The 21345-nt window shown below is 43.4% G+C and overlaps 1 protein-coding gene across 1 annotated transcript in view; it reads left to right on the top strand.

Annotated features, from left to right (window-relative positions):
* irs1 (insulin receptor substrate 1) overlaps positions 1–20282 on the top strand; it is a 128455-nt gene extending 108173 nt beyond the window's left edge. Inside the window, exons 2-3 of the mRNA XM_065008087.1 lie at positions 18867–18962; positions 19054–20282. Of these exons, the coding sequence (XP_064864159.1) occupies positions 18867–18952 (86 nt within the window). The 3' untranslated portion in view covers positions 18953–18962; positions 19054–20282. The remainder of the gene's footprint in view (positions 1–18866; positions 18963–19053) is intronic.
* Positions 20283–21345: the final 1063 nt, after the last annotated feature.

The following is a 21345-nucleotide window of genomic DNA, read 5'->3' as shown; positions in this document are numbered from 1 at the left end:
ACATTTGACTTCCCAGAACTAGATCCATTGTTTGAACTTCCCGAGGCAGCTCCAATCCTCCCGGATTCTGCACCAAAATGCAGATGTCGGAGAAGAGGAAGAGGTGGGGCCCTAGTCAGACTCAGGCATCGTGCATACCATCCACCGCTTCCGAGTATATTACTCACTAACATTCAATCCCTAGACAATAAAGGGTGAGGATCTCCTTACAGTTAGACACCAGGAACTGTAACATACTCTGTTTAACGGAATCATGGCTCTCCGGATATAGTGTCCTTGTCAATTCAGCCAGCAGGGTTCTCCGTCCATCGCAGTAACAAAGAACTCTCCAGGATCCATACCATGAATCATTTAGCTATTTTGTTTACCTGATAAAATATTTAATTTGGCATTTACTGCTTCATAGCCCATAGAAATGCATTGAATAACACATTGATAAATAGCAAAGCAGACAGTCCAAAAATGTATCATAAGGGATAAGGTTTTTAAATGTCTGCCACTATACAGTGGGGCAAAAAAGTATTTAGTCAGCCACCAATTGTGCAAGTTTTAATGAATTTGTTTGCAAATCATGGTGGAAAATTATTATGGTCAATAACAAAAGTTTATCTCAAATACTTTGTTATATACCCTTTGTTGGCAATGACAGAGGTCAAACGTTTTCTGTAAGTCTTCACAAGGTTTTCACACACTGTTGCTGGTATTTTTGCCCATTCGTCCATGCAGATCTCCTCTAGAGCAGTGATGTTTTGGGACTGTTGCTGGGCAACACGGACTTTCAACTCCCTCCAAAGATTTTCTATGGGGTTGAGATCTGGAGACTGGTTTAGGCCACTTCAGGACCTTGAAATGCTTCTTATGAAGCCACTCCTTTGTTGCCCGGGCGGTGTGTTTGGGATCATTGTCATGCTGAAAGACCCAGCCACGTTTCATCTTCAATGCCCTTGATAGAAGGAGGTTTTCACTCAAAATCTCACGATACATGGCCCCATTCATTCTTTCCTTTACACGGATCAGTCGTCCTGGTCCCTTTGCAGAAAAACAGCCCCAAAGCATGATGTTTCCACCCCCATGCTTCACAGTAGGTATGGTGTTCTTTTTGCATGCAACTCAGCATTCTTTGTCCTCCAAACACGACGAGTTGAGTTTTTATCAAAAAGTTCTATTTTGGTTTCATCTGACCATATGACATTCTCCCAATCTTCTTCTGGATCATCCAAATGCTCTCTAGCAAACTTCAGACGGGCCTGGACATGTACTGGCTTAAGCAGGGGGACACGTCTGGCACTGCAGGATTTGAGTCCCTGGCGGCGTAGTGTGTTACTGATGGTAGGCTTTGTTACTTTGGTCCCAGCTCTCTGCAGGTCATTCACTAGGTCCCCCCGTGTGGTTCTGGGATTTTTGCTCACCATTCTTGTGATCATTTTGACCCCACAGGGTGAGATCTTGCGTTGAGCCCCAGATCGAGGGAGATTATCAGTGGTCTTGTATGTTTTCCATTGCCTAATAATTGCTCCCACAGTTGATTTCTTCAAACCAAGCTGCTTACCTATTGCAGATTCAGTCTTCCCAGCCTGGTACAGGTCTACAATTTTGTTTCTGGTGTCCTTCGACAGCACTTTGGTCTTTGCCATAGTGTAGTTTGGAGTGTGACTGTTTGAGGTTGTGGACAGGTGTCTTTTATACTGATAACAAGTTCAAACAAGTCCCATTAATACAGGTAACGAGTGGAGGACAGAGGAGCCTCTTAAATAAGAAGTTACAGGTCTGTGAGAGCCAGATATCTTGCTTGTTTGTAGGTGACCAAATACATATTTTCCACCATAATTTGCTAATAAATTCATAAAAAATCCTACAATGTGATTTTCTGGATTTTTTTTTCTCATTTTGTCTGTCATAGTTGAAGTGCCTTTCCAACATAATCCAGGTAGAATCAGGAATTCCCCAGAGCTAGGCCCCTTCATTTTTTCAAATTTTACTGACAACATGCCACTGGCTTTGAATAAGGCCCATGTGTCTATGTATGCGGATCACTAAACACTATACACGTCAGCTACTACAGTGACATAAATGACTGTAATATTTAACAAAGAACTGAAGTTAGTTTCAGAATGGGTGGCAAGGAATAAGTTAGTCCTAAATATTTCAAAATGTATTTTTATTTTTTTTGACAAATAATTCACTAAACCCTAAACCTTAACTAAATCCTATAATGAATAATGTGGAAATTGAGCAAGTTGAGGTGACTAAACTGCTTGGATTGTAAACTGTCATGATCAAAACATATTGATACAACAGTAGCTAAGATGGGGAGAAGTCTGTCCATAATAAAGCGCGGTTTTCCTTCTCAACAGCACTATCAACAAGGCAGGCCCTAGTTTTGTCGCACTTGAACTACTGTTCACTCATGTGGTCAGGTGCCACAAAGAGGAGACTTAGGACAATTGCAATTGGCTCAGAACAGGGTAGCACGGCTGACCCTTAGTACACATCGAACTCACATTAATAATATGCATGTCAAAGAGGAGGAGAGATTAATGTCATCGCTACTTGTATTTGTGAGAGGTATCTTGAATGCACTGAGCTGTCTGTTTGAACTACTGGCACACAGCTCAGACACACATGCGTACCCCACCAGACATACCACCGATGTCTCTTCACAGTCCCAAGTCCAGAACAGACTATGGGAGGTACACAGTACTACTCTATTCCACATCAAGTAACTCATGCAAGCAGTAAAATTTGATTTAAAAACAGATACAAATACACCTTATTGAACAGCAAGGAACGTGAAGCAACACCAACACAGGCACAGACACATGCATACAAACACACGATAACGTATGCACTATACACATGCGTACACATGGATTTTGTGTTGTAGAAATGTTGTAGTAGAATAAGGGTCTGAGGATACACATTTAATATGTGAATTTATTGTCATGTTTTTAAATTGTTATAATTGTCTTAATTTTGCTAGACCCCAGGAGAAGTAGCAAGCTAATGGGGATCCATAATAAATACAAAAACACACACACACACAAACAAGCATACACACTTGTGCATGCAGACTCATGCTCTCTCTGTCACATGCAGGTACACACACGTGCACGCAAACACACACACACACACACACACACACACACACACACACACACACACACACACACCATCAGAGTCAGATACATAGATGAATAGGAGAAAGAGACACTGAGAACTAGAGAAGGAACGGGTGGAAAGAATAGAGCAAACAGATGGTTCTAGCTTAGGGTTTACGAAAGTGTCAGGTAGAAGAAGAAGAACAGAAACAAGAGCAAGAACAATAAAGATGCCAATGAAGAACATGGAGGTAGGAGGGGTTATGGTGATGTTGTTTCTGTGCACACTAGCTATGTCCTGTAATGTTAAATACAAGTCAAGTCTACAAGTTAACCCTAATTTGCTCCAGGCGTGCCTTACTGCTATGGCTGCCCTTATGAAAAAAGATTGCAGTCAGAGTGCAGTATAACTGCAGTATACTGTAGTATAAGTGCTTTTAGAGTGCAGTACACTGCAGTTATTCTGCGATTTCTGCGTCCAAAATACCAGAGTCGACTGCAGTTACTGCACTTTTGTTACAGTTTTTGTAAGGGTGACCTTGTAAAACAACACATTTCACTACACCTATCTGATGTATGTGATAATAAAACATATTTTTAAATTAAAAATACAGTAACAGTCAAAAGGATGGACACACCTACTCATTCAAGGTTTTTTCTTTATTTTTACTGTTTTCTACATTGTCGGATAATAGTGAAGACATCAAAACTATAAAATAACACATATGGAATCATGCAACAACCAAAATAAGGTGATGGTAGAGGCCAGGTCATCTGATGCAGCACTCCATCATTCTCCTGCTTCGTCAAATAGCCCTTACACAGCCTGGAGGTGTGTTGGGTCATTGTCCTGTTGAAAAACAAATGATAGTCCCACTAATCGCAAACCAGATGGGATGGTGTATTGCTGCAGAATGCTGTGGTAATCATGCTGGTTAAGTGTGCCTTGAATTCTAAATAAATCACTGACAGTGTCACCAGCAAAGCACCCCCACACCATCACACCTCCTCCTCCATGCTTCACGGTGGGAACCACACACGGAGATCATCCATTCACCTACTCTGCGTCTCACACAGGCACAGTGGTTGGAACCAAAAATCCCAAATTTGAACTCATCAGACCAAAGGACAGATTTCCACCCATCTAATATCCATTGCTCGTGTTTCTTGTCCCAAGCAAGTCTATTCTTATTAGTGTCCTTTAGTAGTGGTTTCATTGCAGCAATTCGACCACGATGGCCTGATTCATGCAGTCTCCTCTGAACAGTTGATGTTGAGATGTGTCTGTTACTTGAACTCTGAATTTATTTGGGCTGCAATCTGAGGCAGGTAACTCTATTGAACTTATCCTCTGCAGCAGAGGTAACTGTGGGTCTTCCTTTCCTGTGGCGGTCCTCGTGAGTTACATTGTAGTGCTTGATGATTTTTGCGACCGCACTTGTAGAAACTTTCAAAGTTCTTGAAATTTCCCAAATTGACTGTCCTTGTCACGTTCTGACCTTAGTTCCTTTGTTTTGTCTTTTGTTTTAGTATGGTCAGGGCGTGAGTTGGTTGGGTTGTCTATGTTAGTTTGTCTATGATTTTCTATTTCTGTGTTTGGCCTGGTATGGTTCTCAATCAGAGACAGCTGTCAATCGTTGTCCCTGTTTTCCGTCTGCCCTGAGCTGCCAGAGTCTCCCGTCTGTCCTGAGCTGCCAGAGCCGCCAGTCTGTCCTGAGCTGCCAGAGCCGCCAGTCTGTCCTGAACTGCCAGAGCCGCCAGTCAGCCAGGAGCTGCCAGAGCCACCAGGAGATGCCAGAGCCGCCAGGCAGCCAGGAGCTGCCAGAGCCGTCAGTCAGCCAGGAGCTGCCATAGCCGTCAGTCAGCCAGGAGCTGCCAGAATTGCCCTTCACTCCGGTGCTGCCGGGGTATGCCGCCTGTCCGGTGCTGCCGGAATCTCCCGTCCGTCCGGTGCTGCCGGAGTCTCCTGTCCATTCAGGACCCGTGGCTTGGGTCCTCATTCCGAGGTCGGCGGCGAGGGTCGCCTCGTTAAAGAGGCCACCGAGGCGGGGAGAGAGGCGGAGAAGGACTATGGTGGAGTGGGGTCCACGTCCCGCGCCAGAGCCGCCACTGCGGACAGACACCCACCCAGACCCTCCCCTATAGGTTTAGGTTTTGCGGCCGGAGTCCGCACCTTTGGGGGGGGGGGGGAGTTAACCTTTTATATCGTCAATTTCACTGGATGTTGGTCAGCTGGGACGCTACTGTCCCACGTACCCTAGAGTTAAGCTACATATGTTGATGTGGGGTATTTTTTTGCACTTTTCTGGGATGCTTGCTTGTTTTCATTGCTTTACTGGGAAGCTTAGCATAAGTAGATATTCTCATGTTATTTATGTTAGTGCAGGATGAGCTGCAGACAGTGGACTTCTTTCTAGGTCACACCACCTCAGTGCTAAAAGCATAAATATGGTTGCTGCATACAATAGCTGTAGGATCAGCAGGGGCATTCAGAGCAGTTAGAAGGACATACATTAGGTTACTTACATTGTGTCTACCATTCTCCCTGGTATAATGTACATTTGCTAAAGCATTATGATGACTCAGTGAAATAATGATAGGGATTAACTGAGCTGGGCTTGGGTCATTGATAAGTCATTGTCTCAACCCTGCCTTATAATGCTGTGAAAGGATCCAGAAACCCAAATCATTTGGGTGGATACCATCCTCTTTATAAAACATGTTTTGTTCCCAAAAGGTATCGAAAATGTCAACTAAAGTTACACCCATTGAGCTGCAATAATCACGTAGCTAGTTGTGAAGAGAAAGTATCCTGCTAAAGCGTTCAATGCCATGATTCGGAGAGGGCACAGGGCGAGATTTGATGGGTCTTTTATTAGTGCCAAGCAGAAAGTCAGCTCTTTGAAATCCAGTTTCAACTGTTCAGAGCTGCCCTTCATAATGTCATTAAAACCCATATGAACTGCAATAGAATTGTGCCTGGATGAGAATGTGGACGCAAATTGGAAAACATTTCGGCAGTGTTTTTTGCTATATGTGTCTGCCATTGGGGTTAAAAAGGAGCCGGATGATGATAAAGTTTCTCTCTTTCCTACTATAGCGGGACCACAGGCAATTGATATATTGCCTGATAACTTCCGGCGCCGACAGAGATGGCCGCCTCGCTTCGCGTTCCTAGGAAACTATGCAGTTTTTTTGTTTTTTTACGTGTTATTTCTTACATTAGTACCCCAGGTCATCTTAGGTTTCATTACATACAGTCGACAGAGGAAACCAGCCAGCTTTGAGGACAATACAGTGCCACTGACACGGCCTGCAACCAAAACATGCGGCCTCTCCTTCACTGCAGCCGAGGTGAGTAAAACATTTAAACGTGTTAACCCTCGCAAGGCTGCAGGCCCAGACGGCATCCCCAGCCGCGCCCTCAGAGCATGCGCAGACCAGCTGGCTGGTGTGTTTACGGACATATTCAATCAATCCCTATCCCAGTCTGCTGTTCCCACATGCTTCAAGAGGGCCACCATTGTTCCTGTTCCCAAGAAAGCTAAGGTAACTGAGCAAAACGACTACCGCCCCGTAGCACTCACTTCCGTCATCATGAAGTGCTTTGAGAGACTAGTCAAGGACCATTTCACCTCCACCCTACCTGACACCCTAGACCCACTCCAATTTGCTTACCGCCCAAATAGGTCCACAGATGATGCAATCTCAACCACACTGCACACTGCCCTAACCCATCTGGACAAGAGGAATACCTATGTGAGAATGCTGTTCATCGACTACAGCTCGGCATTTAACACCATAGTACCCTCCAAGCTCGTCATCAAGCTCGAGACCCTGGGTCTCGACCCCGCCCTGTGCAACTGGGTATTGGACTTCCTGACGGGCCGCCCCCAGGTGGTGAGGGTAGGCAACAACATCTCCACACCGCTGATCCTCAACACTGGGGCCCCGCAAGGTTGCGTTCTGAGCCCTCTCCTGTACTCCCTGTTCACCCACGACTGCGTGGCCACGCACGCCTCCAACTCAATCATCAAGTTTGTGGACGACACAACAGTGGTAGGCTTGATTACCAACAACGACGAGACGGCCACAGGGAGGAGGTGAGGGCCCTCGGAGTGTGGTGTCAGGAAAATAACCTCACACTCAACGTCAACAAAACTAAGGAGATGATTGTGGACTTCAGGAAACAGCAGAGGGAACACCCCCCTATCCACATCGATGGAACAGTAGTGGAGAGGGTAGCAAGTTTTAAGTTCCTCGGCATACACATCACAGACAAACTGAATTGGTCCACCCACACAGACAGCATCGTGAAGAAGGCGCAGCAGCGCCTCTTCAACCTCAGGAGGCTGAAGAAATGTGGCTTGTCACCAAAAGCACTCACAAACTTCTACAGATACACAATCGAGAGCATCCTGTCGGGCTGTATCACCGCCTGGTACGGCAACTGCTCCGCCCACAACCGTAAGGCTCTCCAGAGGGTAGTGAGGTCTGCACAACGCATCACCGGGGGCAATCTACCTGCCCTCCAGGACACCTACACCACCCGATGTTACAGGAAGGCCATAAAGATCATCAAGGACAACAACCACCCGAGCCACTGCCTGTTCACCCCGCTATCATCCAGAAGGCGAGGTCAGTACAGGTGCATCAAAGCTGGGACCGAGAGACTGAAAAACAGCTTCTATCTTAAGGCCATCAGACTGTTAAACAGCCACCACTAACATTGAGTGGCAACACACTGACTCAACTCCAGCCACTTTAATAATGGGAATTGATGGGAAATGATGTAAAATATACCACTAGCCACTTTAAACAATGCTACCTAATATAATGTTTACATACCCTACATTATTCATCTCATATGTATACGTATATACTGTACTCTATATCATCTACTGCATCTTTATGTAATACATGTATCACTAGCCACTTTAACTATGCCACTTTGTTTACATACTCATCTCATATGTATATACTGTACTCGATACCATCTACTGTATCTTGCGTATGCCGCTCTGTACCATCACTCATTCATATATCTTTATTTACATATTCTTTATCCCCTTACACTTGTGTGTATAAGACAGTAGTTTTGGAATTGTTAGTTAGATTACTTGTTGGTTATTACTGCATTGTCGGGAACTAGAAAAGCACAAGCATTTCGCTACACTCGCATTAACATCTGCTAACCATGTGTATGTGACAAATAAAATTTGATTTGATATTCAATACCTTCATGTTTGCAAATGAGGAGGACAAAGACGAGTTTGCCGAGGTACTGGATCAGATTGATTCATATTGTTCACCTAAGAGGAATGAGACATATGAACATTATGTGTATCACTGTTGTATACAACAGCAAGGTTGAGTTTGAAATTTTTCTTACAGATTTGAAATTAAAAGCACAGATGTGTAATTTTGTAGACCTAACCTCATCTATGCCTCGAGATCAAAATGTTCACACCATTGAAATATAAGTAGAATGAACAAAGTAATTTGTTTGTGGGCACTATGGATTGCATGGAGGACGTGCAAGAACCATCACAGGACCATATTGTAGCTAGTGACCACTGCGTTGTACCAGACGTGGCTAATGGTACAGTTTTGGCCTTAAAGCTGGATACAGGCAGGGTCTGAAGCCAACCTGATCAATATGAGGGATATTCATCAGAAAAAGCACAAACCAGCCATCATACAAAAGGCTATGGCTCTCAAAGCGCACAAAGCAATTGAGACTAAAGGTTCTTGTCAGCTGACTGTAAAGGGGAAAACAAGAAGCCACACACTTATGTTTGTGATTGTACCAGAGGGGCATGATACTATTTTGGGGGATACAGCACGTGAGTTGTTGGGACTGGTTAAGCGAGTGTAAACCATTAACCTTTAAAAGGTTACCTTAAAGGTATATCTGCCCCTGAGCTCTTTCTCACGGCCATGGAAAGTGTCATTTAGGGGTTAGAGCGAGTTTGAGTGTACTGTATGTGGATGATTTTGTGGTCTTGGGGTCCACTATTCAAAAACAAAATCATTGGCTGGAAAATACTCTACAGAGGGTTCAGAAGTATTGTTTGAAACTAAACCAGGCTAAATGTCAGTTTTGTGTGAAGGAAATACATTTTCTAGCAGATCTCTTCGGAGGGTGTGCAGCCTGATTATGCCAAAGTCAAAGAGTTGAGGGACATGCCAAATCCCACAAATCCCACTTCTCCACTACTGTCCCATTGATGTGAATAGGGGGCTGCTCCCTCTGCTGTTTCCTGAAGTCCACAATCATCTCCTTTGTTTTGTTGACATTGAGTGTGAGGTTGTTTTCCTGACACCACACTCCAAGGGCCCTCACCTCCTCCATGTAGGCAGTGTCGTCATTGTTGGTAATCATTGTTGGTAATCATTGTTGGTAATCAAGCCTGCCACTGTAGTGTCGTCTGCAAACTTGATGGTTGAGTTGGAGGTGTGCATGGCCACGCAGTCATCGGTGAACAGGGAGTACAGGAGAGGGCTGAGAACACACCCTTGTGGGGCTCCAGTGTTGAGGATCAGCGGGGTGGAGATGTTGTTACCTATCCTCACCACCTGGGGGAGGCCCGTCAGGAAGTCCAGGTCCCAGTTGCACAGGGTGGTGTAGAGACCCAGGGTCTCGAGCGTAATGACGAGTTTGGAGGGTACTATGGTGTTAAATGCTGAGTTGTAGCGGATTAACAGCATTCTTACATAGGTATTCCTCTTGTGGGTTAGGGCAGTGTGCAGTGTGGTTGCGATTGCGTTGTCTGTGGACCTATTGGGGCGGTAAGCAAATTGGAGTGTGTCTAGGGTGTCAGGTAGGGTGGAGGTGATATGGTCCTTGACTAGTTTCTCAAAGCACTTCATGATGATGGAAGTGAGTGCTACGGGACAATAGTCATTTAGCTCAGTTACCTTCTCTTTCTTGGGAACAGGAACAATGGTGGCCCTCTTGAAGGATGTGGGAACAGCAGACTGGGATAAGGATTGATTGAATATGTCCGTAAACACACCAGCCAGCTGGCCTGCGCATGCTCTGAGGACGCAGCTGGGGATGCCGTCTGGGCCGGCAGCCTTGCGAGGGTTAACACGTTTAAATGTTTTACTCACGTTGGCTGCAGTGAAGGAGAGCCCGCAGGTTTTGGTAGCGAGCCGTGTCAGTGGCACTGTATTGTCCTCAAATCGAGCAAAGAAGGTGTTTGGTTTGTCTTGGAGCAAGACATTGTGGTCCGCGACGGGGCTGGTTTTCCTTTTGTCGTCCGTGATTGACTGTATAACCTACCACATACCTCTCGTGTCTGAGCCTCTGAGACTCTACTTTGTCTCTATACATGTGCTTAGCTTGTTTGATTGCCTTGCGGAGGGAATACACTGTTTGTATTCGGTCATGTTTCCGGTCACCTTGCCCTGATTAAAAGCAGAGGTTAGCACCTACAGTACTCGATGTCACAGGAACGCTAAAAAGATCATCGAGGACAATAACCACCCGAGGTTCTGGTGAGGTACCTGGATCCCGCCCCACTTCTGATCGGCCCACTTTAGTAATGCCTCTGGAGCGGGAACACTCACCGCCGACCCCGGACTAGAGGACGCCCCTGGACTGATGGTCGAGTCTGGAGTGAGTGGCGCCTCTGGACTGACGGGCGCCTCTGGCGGCTCCGGACAGGAGGGAGACTCTGGCGGCTCCGGACAGGAGGGAGACTCTGGCGGCTCCGGACAGGAGGGAGACTCTGGCGGCTCCGGACAGGAGGGAGACTCTGGAGGGAGGAGACGGAGACCTACAGGAGGCCTGGTGTGTGGAGGAGGCACCGGATAGACTGGGCTGTGGGGGAGAACTGGAGCTCTGATGCGCAGCCTTGGCACCACTCCTCCAGGCTGGATGACCACTTTAGCCCAGACCCTCCAGGGTGCAGGCACAGGTCGAACCGGGCTGTGGGGGAGCACTGGAGATCTGGTGCATACCACTCGCACCTCTCCCTTAGGCTCAATGCCCACATTCGCCCGGCACGGGCAGAGCACAGGCATAGGGCGAACTGCACCCTCCAAACGCCCCGGAGACAGTACGCAGAGCCGGCGCAGGATATCCTGGACCGAAACGGCGCACTGGAGACCAAACGCACTGAGCTGGCACAATCCGCCCTGGCTGGATGCCCACTCTCGCATGGCACTTACGGGGGGCTGGCATATAGCCCTCTAGTCCACTGGCGACACTGTGCGCTTCATCGCATAACACAGTGTCTGACCAGTACCACGCTTGGGGGCTGCCTCTCGTGCCTGTTGCGCTGCCGTGCTAAATCCTCATAGTGTTGCCGCTCAGCCTTAGCTGCCTCCAGTTCCTCCTGCGGATGGCGATACTCCCCAGCCTGTGCCCAGGGTCCCTTGCCTGCTCCTCCTTAACACGCTGCTTGGTCCTTTGGTGGTCCTTTGGTGGTGGGTGGTTCTGTAATGGTATTCAGAGGAAGAAGGTGAAGACCAAGGTGCAGCATGATACGTATTCATATTATTTATTCTTACTGAACACTGAATACAAAATAACAAAAGAATAGCCAAAACAGTTCTGTCTGGTGCAGACACAAAAACAGAAAGCAACTACCCACCAAACCCCAGTGGGGAAACAGGCTACCTAAGTATGGTTCTCAATCAGAGACAACGACAGACAGCTGCCTCTGATTAAGAACCACACCCGGCTTTAACATAGAAATACTTTAACATAGAAATACAAAACCTAGACATCCAAACATAGAATGCCTACCAGCCTATGGCTGTGTATCGGCGCAATAACAAAGCCTTTTTAGAATACAGGAGACTTTTGAGGATGCTCAGGTCACAGGCACACTGCCACTGGACACACAGGATCAAGAAAGGAGAACAAGTGGGGATGTTTCTGTGATACCAGGTACTGGGAGTGTGACAGTAGCTATACCCTGCGCAGGTCTGAGAGGGCCAGCAGGCCTCCAGAAAGACACTATTCAGTGGTCATTGAGTTGTTGGGGTTTGTATTGATATTTTCACCACTGACTATTTTAAAACAGGGAAGAATTGGTATTTGTGATTTGACGTTGCTTGTTTATGAAGTGTGTATGTTTGTAAAAAAAAAAAAAAAAAGGTATTAAAAAAACATGTATTGACGTGGTTCTGAGTGATTGTTTACGACACCTGTGGTATATGTGTGGCAATTGTGGAATAACATTGAAAATGTGTTTACTATGATTGATGGTGAACCAACAAAGTAATACATTAACCTCTCGAGTCCCACCGTCACGCACTTTCAAACATTGTGGTTTGAGCTATAGACTTCTGGAGTGGATTTGTCCATTGGATTCATCTATTTATTCTGCATGCACGGCTACCATTAGTCTGTGTGCTTAATCAACCAATCAATGAAATGTATTTATAAAGCCCTTCTTACATCAGCTGATGTCACAAAGTTCTGTAAAGAAACCCAGCCCAAAGCCTCAAACAGCAAGCAATGCAGGTGTAGAAGCACGGTGGCTAGGAAAAACTGCCTAGAAAGGCCAAAACCTTGGAAGAAACCTAGAGAGGAACCAGGCTATGACGGGTGGCCAATCCTCTTCTGGCTGTGCTGGGTGGAGATTATAACAGAACATGGCCAAGATGTTCAAATGTTCATAGATTACCAGCAGGGTCAAATAATAATAATCACAGTGGTTGTCGAGGGTGCAACAGGTCAGCACCTCAGGAGTAAATGTCAGTTGGCTTTTCATAGCCGATCATTCGGAGTATCTCTACCACTTCTGCTGTCTCTAGAGAGTTGAAAACAGCAGGTCTGGGACAGGTAGCACATCCGGTGAACAGGCTGAGCCATTGTTGCTCCTAGATCTTTCCACTTCACAATAACAGTACTTACAGTTAACCGGGGCAGCTCCAGCTGGGCAGAAATTTGACAAACTGACTTGTTGGAAAGGTGGCATCCTATGATAGTGCCATGTTGAAAGTTACTTAGCTCTTCAGTAAAGCCATTCTACTGCAAATGTTGTCTATGGAGATTCCATGGCTATGTGCTCGATTTTATAGACCTGTCAGCAACGGGTGTGGCGGAAATAGCCAAATCCACTAATTTGAAGGGGTGTCCACATACTTTTGTATAAGCAGTGTCTGTATGTAACAATTTCAGTGTCTGTATGTATTGCGATTGCTGCAGAATTAATTGCCTCATTGAGGACATTAACGTTTTCTGAATCTGAGTGTCTGATGAGCCACATTGATGCTTGAAGCCACTCTGTTTGTTGTTGACTAGGGAGTTTCAAGCGAAAGATAATCTGACATGTAATATTAGGTACTGAAACCTGGAAACATAATAAACAAATTAAGAGCTTTCATCCAAGTTACAGATTTCAGGAGAAAAAAGTTACTAATCTAGAAACTAAAACTGAAAAAAATTCAGCTGAAAAAAATCAGAAGGATAGTTGATCAAGTATGTTCATTGGATGAACTGTTACAACAAAACACTCACACGCACACAAACACGCATACACACACATACACACAGACATGCAGAGACACACATAGACACACACACATATAAACTCACCATGAGGAAGGAGTATCCTACCCACAGACTCCTCCAGTTGGGGGGACAGAAGGGGTTGCTGTTTTCTTGGCTGTGAACTGCCACAGCAGGGGAGGGGGCCTCACACACTACGCAGCGGCTGATGTGCTGCTGGATGTCCTGGCCCACAGGCATCATGGGCACTGCCGCTGTGGTGGACAGCCAGTAGGACTTGTCATTGCAGCTGACGTAGTCACACATGCCCATTTTACAGTAGGAGAAAGGCATGGTGCTGAAGAGACGCATACATGACCCGGCCTGACTGAGGAAAGAGGAAAATACATGCCTGGTTACCGGTTACAATCACACTCACACACACACACACAGGTGCACAGATGAGCACACACACAAACAGTATTGTAGACTAACGTACCGAGGTCCTGTGTGTGGGCTTTCTCTTGGCCATCCAGGTACAGCAAACTGTAGCCAGTCCACAGTTGTGTCATGTCAGCTGGACAGGAAAGAAATGTGTCTGATTGGCTGTGCATCACCAACAGGAAGCCAGAGTTAAAGGTGGTGGTGGGGCCTGGGCTGCCGGCATCTCCCGATCGGCCTGGGGCTCCTACGATGACAGACAGTAAGAGACAAAGAGAAAATGCAGGCGGAAAACATGGATATGTAAGGGATATTTAGCTACTCTTAAAGGGAGCATAATAGTGAATAATTGTTTTGCTTTTTCAAAGGAATGTGATTCAATCAATCAATTAAATGAATTCACAAACTACAGCCGTAACCCGCGTTAACTGACAAACGCGTAATTACACTCAAATTGAAAATTATTCAAATAATAAGGATTTAAATCAGCATAAATGAGGTGTAAGTTACATCACACTTTTCAATGTAGGAACTTGTAACACAGCTGAATGGGATTTCTACTTATGTGACTTGGTGCATCCATTGGCAATGTCCACGATAGGTACAACGCCAGGGGTTGTCAAAGGAAGTGACAGTTGAATCCTTATGCCAAAATTCAATAAAATTGGCAACCCACATTGCTTTTAGTGGGTGTCTGAGGTGTAACTGCTGTCAAACCCCGGACATTGCCCTGGGATGCACAGTAGAAATCCCATGCAGACTCGTTACAAGTTTGAACACTGGAATGTGTGATGTAATCTTCACCTCAATTAGGCTGATATAAATCCCTATAGTTTTGTTTAATGATTTTACATTTGAGTGTCATTACTTCTATACGCTTTACACTTTTTTTATTCTGAACTTCTAACATGGGTGGGACATAAGCACAGGTGTGATTTCGTGACAATGATCACAAAAGCAGCCACTCACCGATTTGACAGCTCTAACACAGTAACACCTCAGACACTGCCTAAACAAAATAAATGAAAAGCTATGTCGGCTAACGCAAGTTACTGCAGATCTGATTGAATCCTGGACTTATATTTTGGGTTCTGATTGGTTACGACAATTGAACTAAGCTCATGAGGTATTTCTAAGTTATATTTTCCAAGAATAAATGGGTACAGTATATAATCAGGGCTCTCAGACCCTGGTCCTGGAGGGCTACCATTCTGTAGGTTTGCACACCAACCCTTGTTTAGCGCACCTGATTATAATATTTAGCTGGTTGATAAGCTGAATCAGGTTAGTTACAATTGTGGTTGGAGTGAAAACGTACAGGACGGTAGCTCTCAAGGAACAGGTTTGGAGAGCACTGGTATATACAGTACCAGTCAAAAGTTTGAACACACCTACTCATTCAAGGGTTTTTCATTACTTGTATTATTTTCTACATTGTAGAATAATAGTGAAGACATCACTACTTTGAAATACACATATGGAATCATGTAGTAACCAAAAAATATATTTTATATTTGAGATTCTTCAAAGTAGCTACCCTTTGCCTTGACAGCTTTGGACACTTTTGGCATTGATGATGGTGGGACCCCCATCATCCCCAAAGCTCCTCTCTCTCCTGGGCAACACAACTGAATCGGGCCTGAAGTGATTTGAATAATACAAAAAAATGGATAAACGTTTGAAATGAATAGTTTCTCCTTTTCAGTTTATTGGAAGTCATTGAATATAAGTTATTTTTTCATTTATAGAATTGTAATTTCACTTTACTTACTGAATTGACTGACTTCAAATTGACCACAACCCTGGTGTTGTGTTGCCCAGGAGAGAGGAGCTTCGGGGATGATGGGGGTCCCCCCATCATCAATGCCAAAAGTGTCCAAAGCTGTCAAGGCAAAGGGTAGCTACTTTGAAGAATCTCAAATATAAAATATATTTTTTGGTTACTACATGATTCCATGTGTTATTTCAAAGTAGTGATGTCTTCACTATTATTCTACAATGTGGAACTTAGAGGTCATTTGTGGTTTAGTACAGTACCCTGTGTCAGTACTTCATTGCTCCAGACCAGCGCAAGGGGGAGTTGGAGCACTGTTTATGCTTTTGGGTCCCAAGGCGCTACTGTGTCTCTAACTGACAATGAATGGGCGGCATAAACATAAATAGAAACTGATAATTGTGCACAACTTCGGTATTAATTCCTAAAAACTGTTGTTGCACTAAGGTTTTTATTCTAAGAGAAACTTAGACTACAATTAGGGTGTGGAAATGTTAGGATTATTTTGCTTTTTACTGTAGTATTGTACCCACTGGGTAGCACAGAGCATCATTTTAACCTCTTATGGCTGCCGGGGCAGTATTGAGTAGCTTGGATGAAAGGTGCCCAGAGTAAACGGCCTGCTCCTCAGTCCCAGTTGCTAATATATGCATAGTATTAGTATTGGATAGAAAACACTCTGAAGTTTCTAAAACGGTTTGAATGATGTCTGTGAGTGTAACAGAACTCCTATGGCACGCAAAAACTTGAGAAGAAATCCAAACAGGAAGTGGGAAATCTGAGGTTTGGTCGATTTTCAACCCAGCCCCTATTGAATACACAGTGGGATATTGGTTATGTTGCACTTCCTACGGCTTCCACTAGATGTCAACCTTCTTTAGAAACTTGAATGAGGCTTCTACTGTGATGTGGGGCCGGATGAGAGCTCTTTGAGTCAGTGGTCTGGCAGAGAGTCAGGTCCTGGTCTTGCGCATTTCACATGATAGCGACCTGCGTTCCATGGCTTTTCTACAGACAATGGAATTCTCAGGTTGGAACGTTATTGACGATTTGTGATAAAACCATCCTAAAGATTGATTCTATTCTTAGTTTGAAATGTTTCTACGACCTGTAATATAACTTTTTGAAGTGTTCGTCCGACATTCGGCTGGACCTGCACGAGCGTTTGGATTTGTGTACTAAACCCCCTAACAAAAGTAGCTACTTGGACATAAATAATGGACATTATCGAACAAATCAAACATTTATTGTGGAACTATGATTCCTGGGAGGGCATTCTGATGAAGATCATCAAAGGTAAGGGAATATTTCTAATGTTATTTCTGATTTCTGTTGACTCCAACATGGCGGATTAAAAAAAAAATTCTGAGTGCCGTCTCAGATTATTGCATGGTTTTCTTTTTCCGTAAGGTAAAAAAAAAAATCTGACACAGCGGTTGCATTAAGGAGAGGTATGTCTATATTTCCATGTTGTAACATCCTGACCTTAGTTATCTTTGTTTCTTTATTATTTTGGTTAGGTCAGGGTGTGACAAGGGTGGTTTGTTTAGTTTTTGTATTGTCTATTGTTTTTTGTATGTCTAGGGTTTATTGTAAATCTAGGTGCTTATACGTCTATGGTTGCCTAGATTGAGAACCAATCAGAGGCAGCTGTTTATCGTTGTCTCTGATTGGGGACCATATTTAGGTAGCCATATTCCTTGGGTATTTTGTGGGTTGTTACTCTGTTTAGTTGCCTGTTCTGCACTAGCCATATTAGCGTCATGGTTCGTTTTGTTGTTTTGTATAGTTTGTTCAGTGTCTATTCTTCATTAAAAGAAGTATGTATTCATATCAGGCTGCACCTTGGTCTCCTCCATATGACGACCGTGACACATGTCTAACAATTATATTGTCATCAACATTTATATTGAGTATTTCTGTAAAATTATGTGGCTCTCTGCAATATGACCGGATGTTTTTGGAACTAGTGAACGTAACGCGTCAATGTATACTGAGATTTTTTTTATATAAATATGAACTTTATCAAACAAAACATACATGTATTGTGTAACATGAAGTCAAAGGTTAGTGATGAATTTTATCTCTATTTGTGCTTTTTGTGACTCCTCTCTTTGGCTGGTAAAATGGCTGTGTTTTTCTGAGTTGGTGGTGACCTAACAATCGTTTGTGGTGCTTTCGCTGTGGTGGGATTAACAACAAGATTACCTTTAAAACGGTATAAAATACATGTATGTTTGAGGAATTTTAATTATGAGATTTGTTTTGAATTTGGCGCCCTGCACTTTCACTGGCTGTTGTCATATCGATCCCGTTAACGGAATTGCAGCCCTAAGAAGTTTTAAGGGGCATTGCACTAATAATGGAGCTGACTAGGGAAACGTTCCCGCTGTTCTTGGTGCCTGTAATTTCACCTTGGATTTGAATTTGGAGGGCAGATATGATTAAATATTAAATCAATAGACCTCTCAATAAGGCGTCAGTCAAAAGTTGTACTTCAATCCTAATTAGATTTAATGAAAAATGACATGAAAAGCACACATTTGTAAATCCCAAAAGGTAGATACAAATTATTTGTGACATTGTGGTTACAATAAAGAATGTAAACAATATGTAAACAAGATGCTGTGTTTTTATTTACAGTAGTGAAGAACAGCAGGTGGAATTTTGAAAACAGGTTTTCAAACACTTTTAGTATGATTAGCAGGACAATAGACTCTTTATAGCCCGGCTACTGTAGGTGTGACCACACCCTACTTGCAATGTATTTGATGCTTAAGTACTCTAAAGTGTTACATTTCTAACTCAAAACAGCAGTACAGTATTTCTTCATCAACATCTTTATGCTTTTGTTAATAAAATAACTAGAAAAAATACATTCAAAATGCAGATGCGTTCCAGGGCTAGGACCATAAACATGAGAGGACTTGAGCATGAGCTGAGAGGATCACCAAAACTAAATGTATTTTGGTTTCAGTGCATTTTCTTTAAAAACATTGATATAGCTTATCAATGTGTCGGCATACTGTGTAATAAAATAGATAATTAAATAAAGTTTAAATAAAAATGATTGTGCACTAAAATTGTGAATGTGTTTTTGCAGAGTATACAACCATGTCGACAACCATCTGTGGGGATCAGTGGACAAAAGGCTGGACAACGGGACGCACCGAAATAACACATGGTTGACAAGAAAGAGGTTCGTTTTGTTAGATTCTTAAAATGTGTACGGAGCATATGTGTATTGGAGTCACTTTTAACTCTTAATTGATCTACCGTTTCTATCATAGGCCACTGTAATCAATGGGGGCTCAGGGCGGTAGCATTCTGCTCATCTGGTGAAGGTGCACATGGATCAGATTCAAATTTTGAAGACTGAGATCGAGTCATTGAAGGCAGACCAGCAGAAAGAGAAACATTATCTGAGGGCAGAGATACGGGCGACAGCTGATGCGTTGGTCCAGAGCCAGGCGGCATTGGCGGAGAGTCAGGTGGAGAATGACGCTTTGTAGAGGGCAAAGAACGAGTTGGAGTCACAATCCGTGCCAGGCACACCTGTGAGCTCTGGAACTCCACCTCCGACAGGCAGAGTCAACATACTTGGCGTGTTCTTCAGGTCGTCGGTTCACCCTGACATTTCCATTCCTCTTCTGACAACAGAACTTGACCAACTGCTCACCAGGCACAGCAAGGGCCGTCCGGACCGTTATGCTATTCTCCTGTTCCAAGGATGTGTAATCAAAGAGCTACCACGAGTGGGCACAGAATACCAACTGGGATGGATCCCGAGGCAAATGTGGCTTACCAGTGAACCTCTTGGTGTTCATCATTAATACTGTGTCTCAGAAGTTACTGTCCATGACTGATGCAACCCGAAAACGCATTAACAAGATGTTTCTTTCATTTGCTGTAATGGACTTGTTAATGTGTGAAAGTTAAATATTTCCCAAAAATATGTTTGAATTTCCCGCGCTGCCTTTTCAGCGGAATGTTGGGGGGAACAGGTTAAAGACAGAGATAATGAGTACTTGAGGTCACGAGAAAGTCAGGACATGGCACTTTCCCATGTTTACTACAGTATGTACTGTAGGCTGTTTACTTGTCAGACTGCAGAGTAGCCTAATAAACAAATGCAAGTGGCTTATCTTCAAAATGATATGCTTTGTTATCCAAATGTAAAAGCATATACTGTACAGTATTGTATTTCTTCATCAGCATCTGTATGCTTTCGTTAAAATAACAATAAAAATACTCTTCAAAATGCATATCTTTATTTAGTTATGGATACATAACAAATTACTATGGGAATAAATATGTGTAAATAAGTAAAGAAATGTGGACAGCTATTTCAGCACAGTTTCGTGATACTCTGAGACAAGCATGGAGAAGAAAAAAAATGTTCAATTATATTCCATGATATTCTTAAGATGTGTTTACTGAATATAAACAAGTGATGTCTGCTAAATAATCAAGGTGATGGCACAGTCATATAGCCTCAGCAAAAATAAGCCTACTTATTTTCCACCATAATTTATTTTATAAATAAATTCATAAAAAAATCCTACAATGTGATTTTCTGGATTTTTTTCTTCACATTTTGTCTGTCATAGTTGAAGTGTACCTATGATGAAAATTACAGGCCTCTCTCGTATTTTTAAGTGGGAGAACTCGCACAATTGGTGGCTGACTAAATACTTTTTTGCCCCACTGTATGCGTTTTGGCGACCTCATGCAACCGCAAAACGTCAGATAAAGCATATACTGTACAGTACTGTATTGTCTTCATCAGTATCTTTATGCTTTCATTAACAAAATATTTTTATTTATTTTACCAGGCAAGTCAGTTAAGAACAAATTCTTATTTTCAATGACGGCCTAGGAACAGTGGGTTAACTGCCTGTTCAAGGGCAGAACGACAGATTTGTACCTTGTCAGCTCGGGGGTTTGAACTTGCAACCTTCCGGTCACTAGTCCAACGCACTAACCACTAGGCTACCCTATGATAAAAATACTCCTTCAAAATGCAGATGTTTGTGAATTATGGATCCTAACGAATTACTATGGGAATAAATATCACTGAATTACAGAAATATGGGAACAAAGTTGTCTAATGAATGTAAACAAATTGTTGCTTACTGGAAAATACTCTTTCAAACACACACGGTCACGTTGTACAGCGCCATTATGGCTATTAGCAGATAGTTGGACAATAGACTTGCCTAGAAGGAGGGTAGGGGATGAATTATATCGTCAAATGTATTTCTTAGTTCGGTTGGCTGTATCACAACCAGCCATGATTGGTTTGCAATTTCAGTTTAATCCACTAGAAAAGACTAAACAAATAATACAACAAAAAGTATTATTATTATGTATCACATCCGACTGTTATTGGGAGTCCCATAGGGTGGCGCACAATTTACCCATCGTTTCTCTCCCTCTAAAATCAGAAAAAAATGTTTTAGCCTTTACAAATATTATTTTGGCCTATATTCAGATTATAATCGCTCACATTTGTTTTTTTGAAAATGAAATAACCTCCAAAATTTCATTATATATTATCAAGTTGATGGCACAGTCATATC

Source organism: Oncorhynchus nerka, linkage group LG23 (genome assembly GCF_034236695.1).
Source record: "Oncorhynchus nerka isolate Pitt River linkage group LG23, Oner_Uvic_2.0, whole genome shotgun sequence".
NCBI lineage: Eukaryota > Metazoa > Chordata > Actinopteri > Salmoniformes > Salmonidae > Oncorhynchus > Oncorhynchus nerka.
Note: the sequence above shows the minus strand (reverse complement) of the source record. Positions and strands in the feature narration are given on the sequence as shown.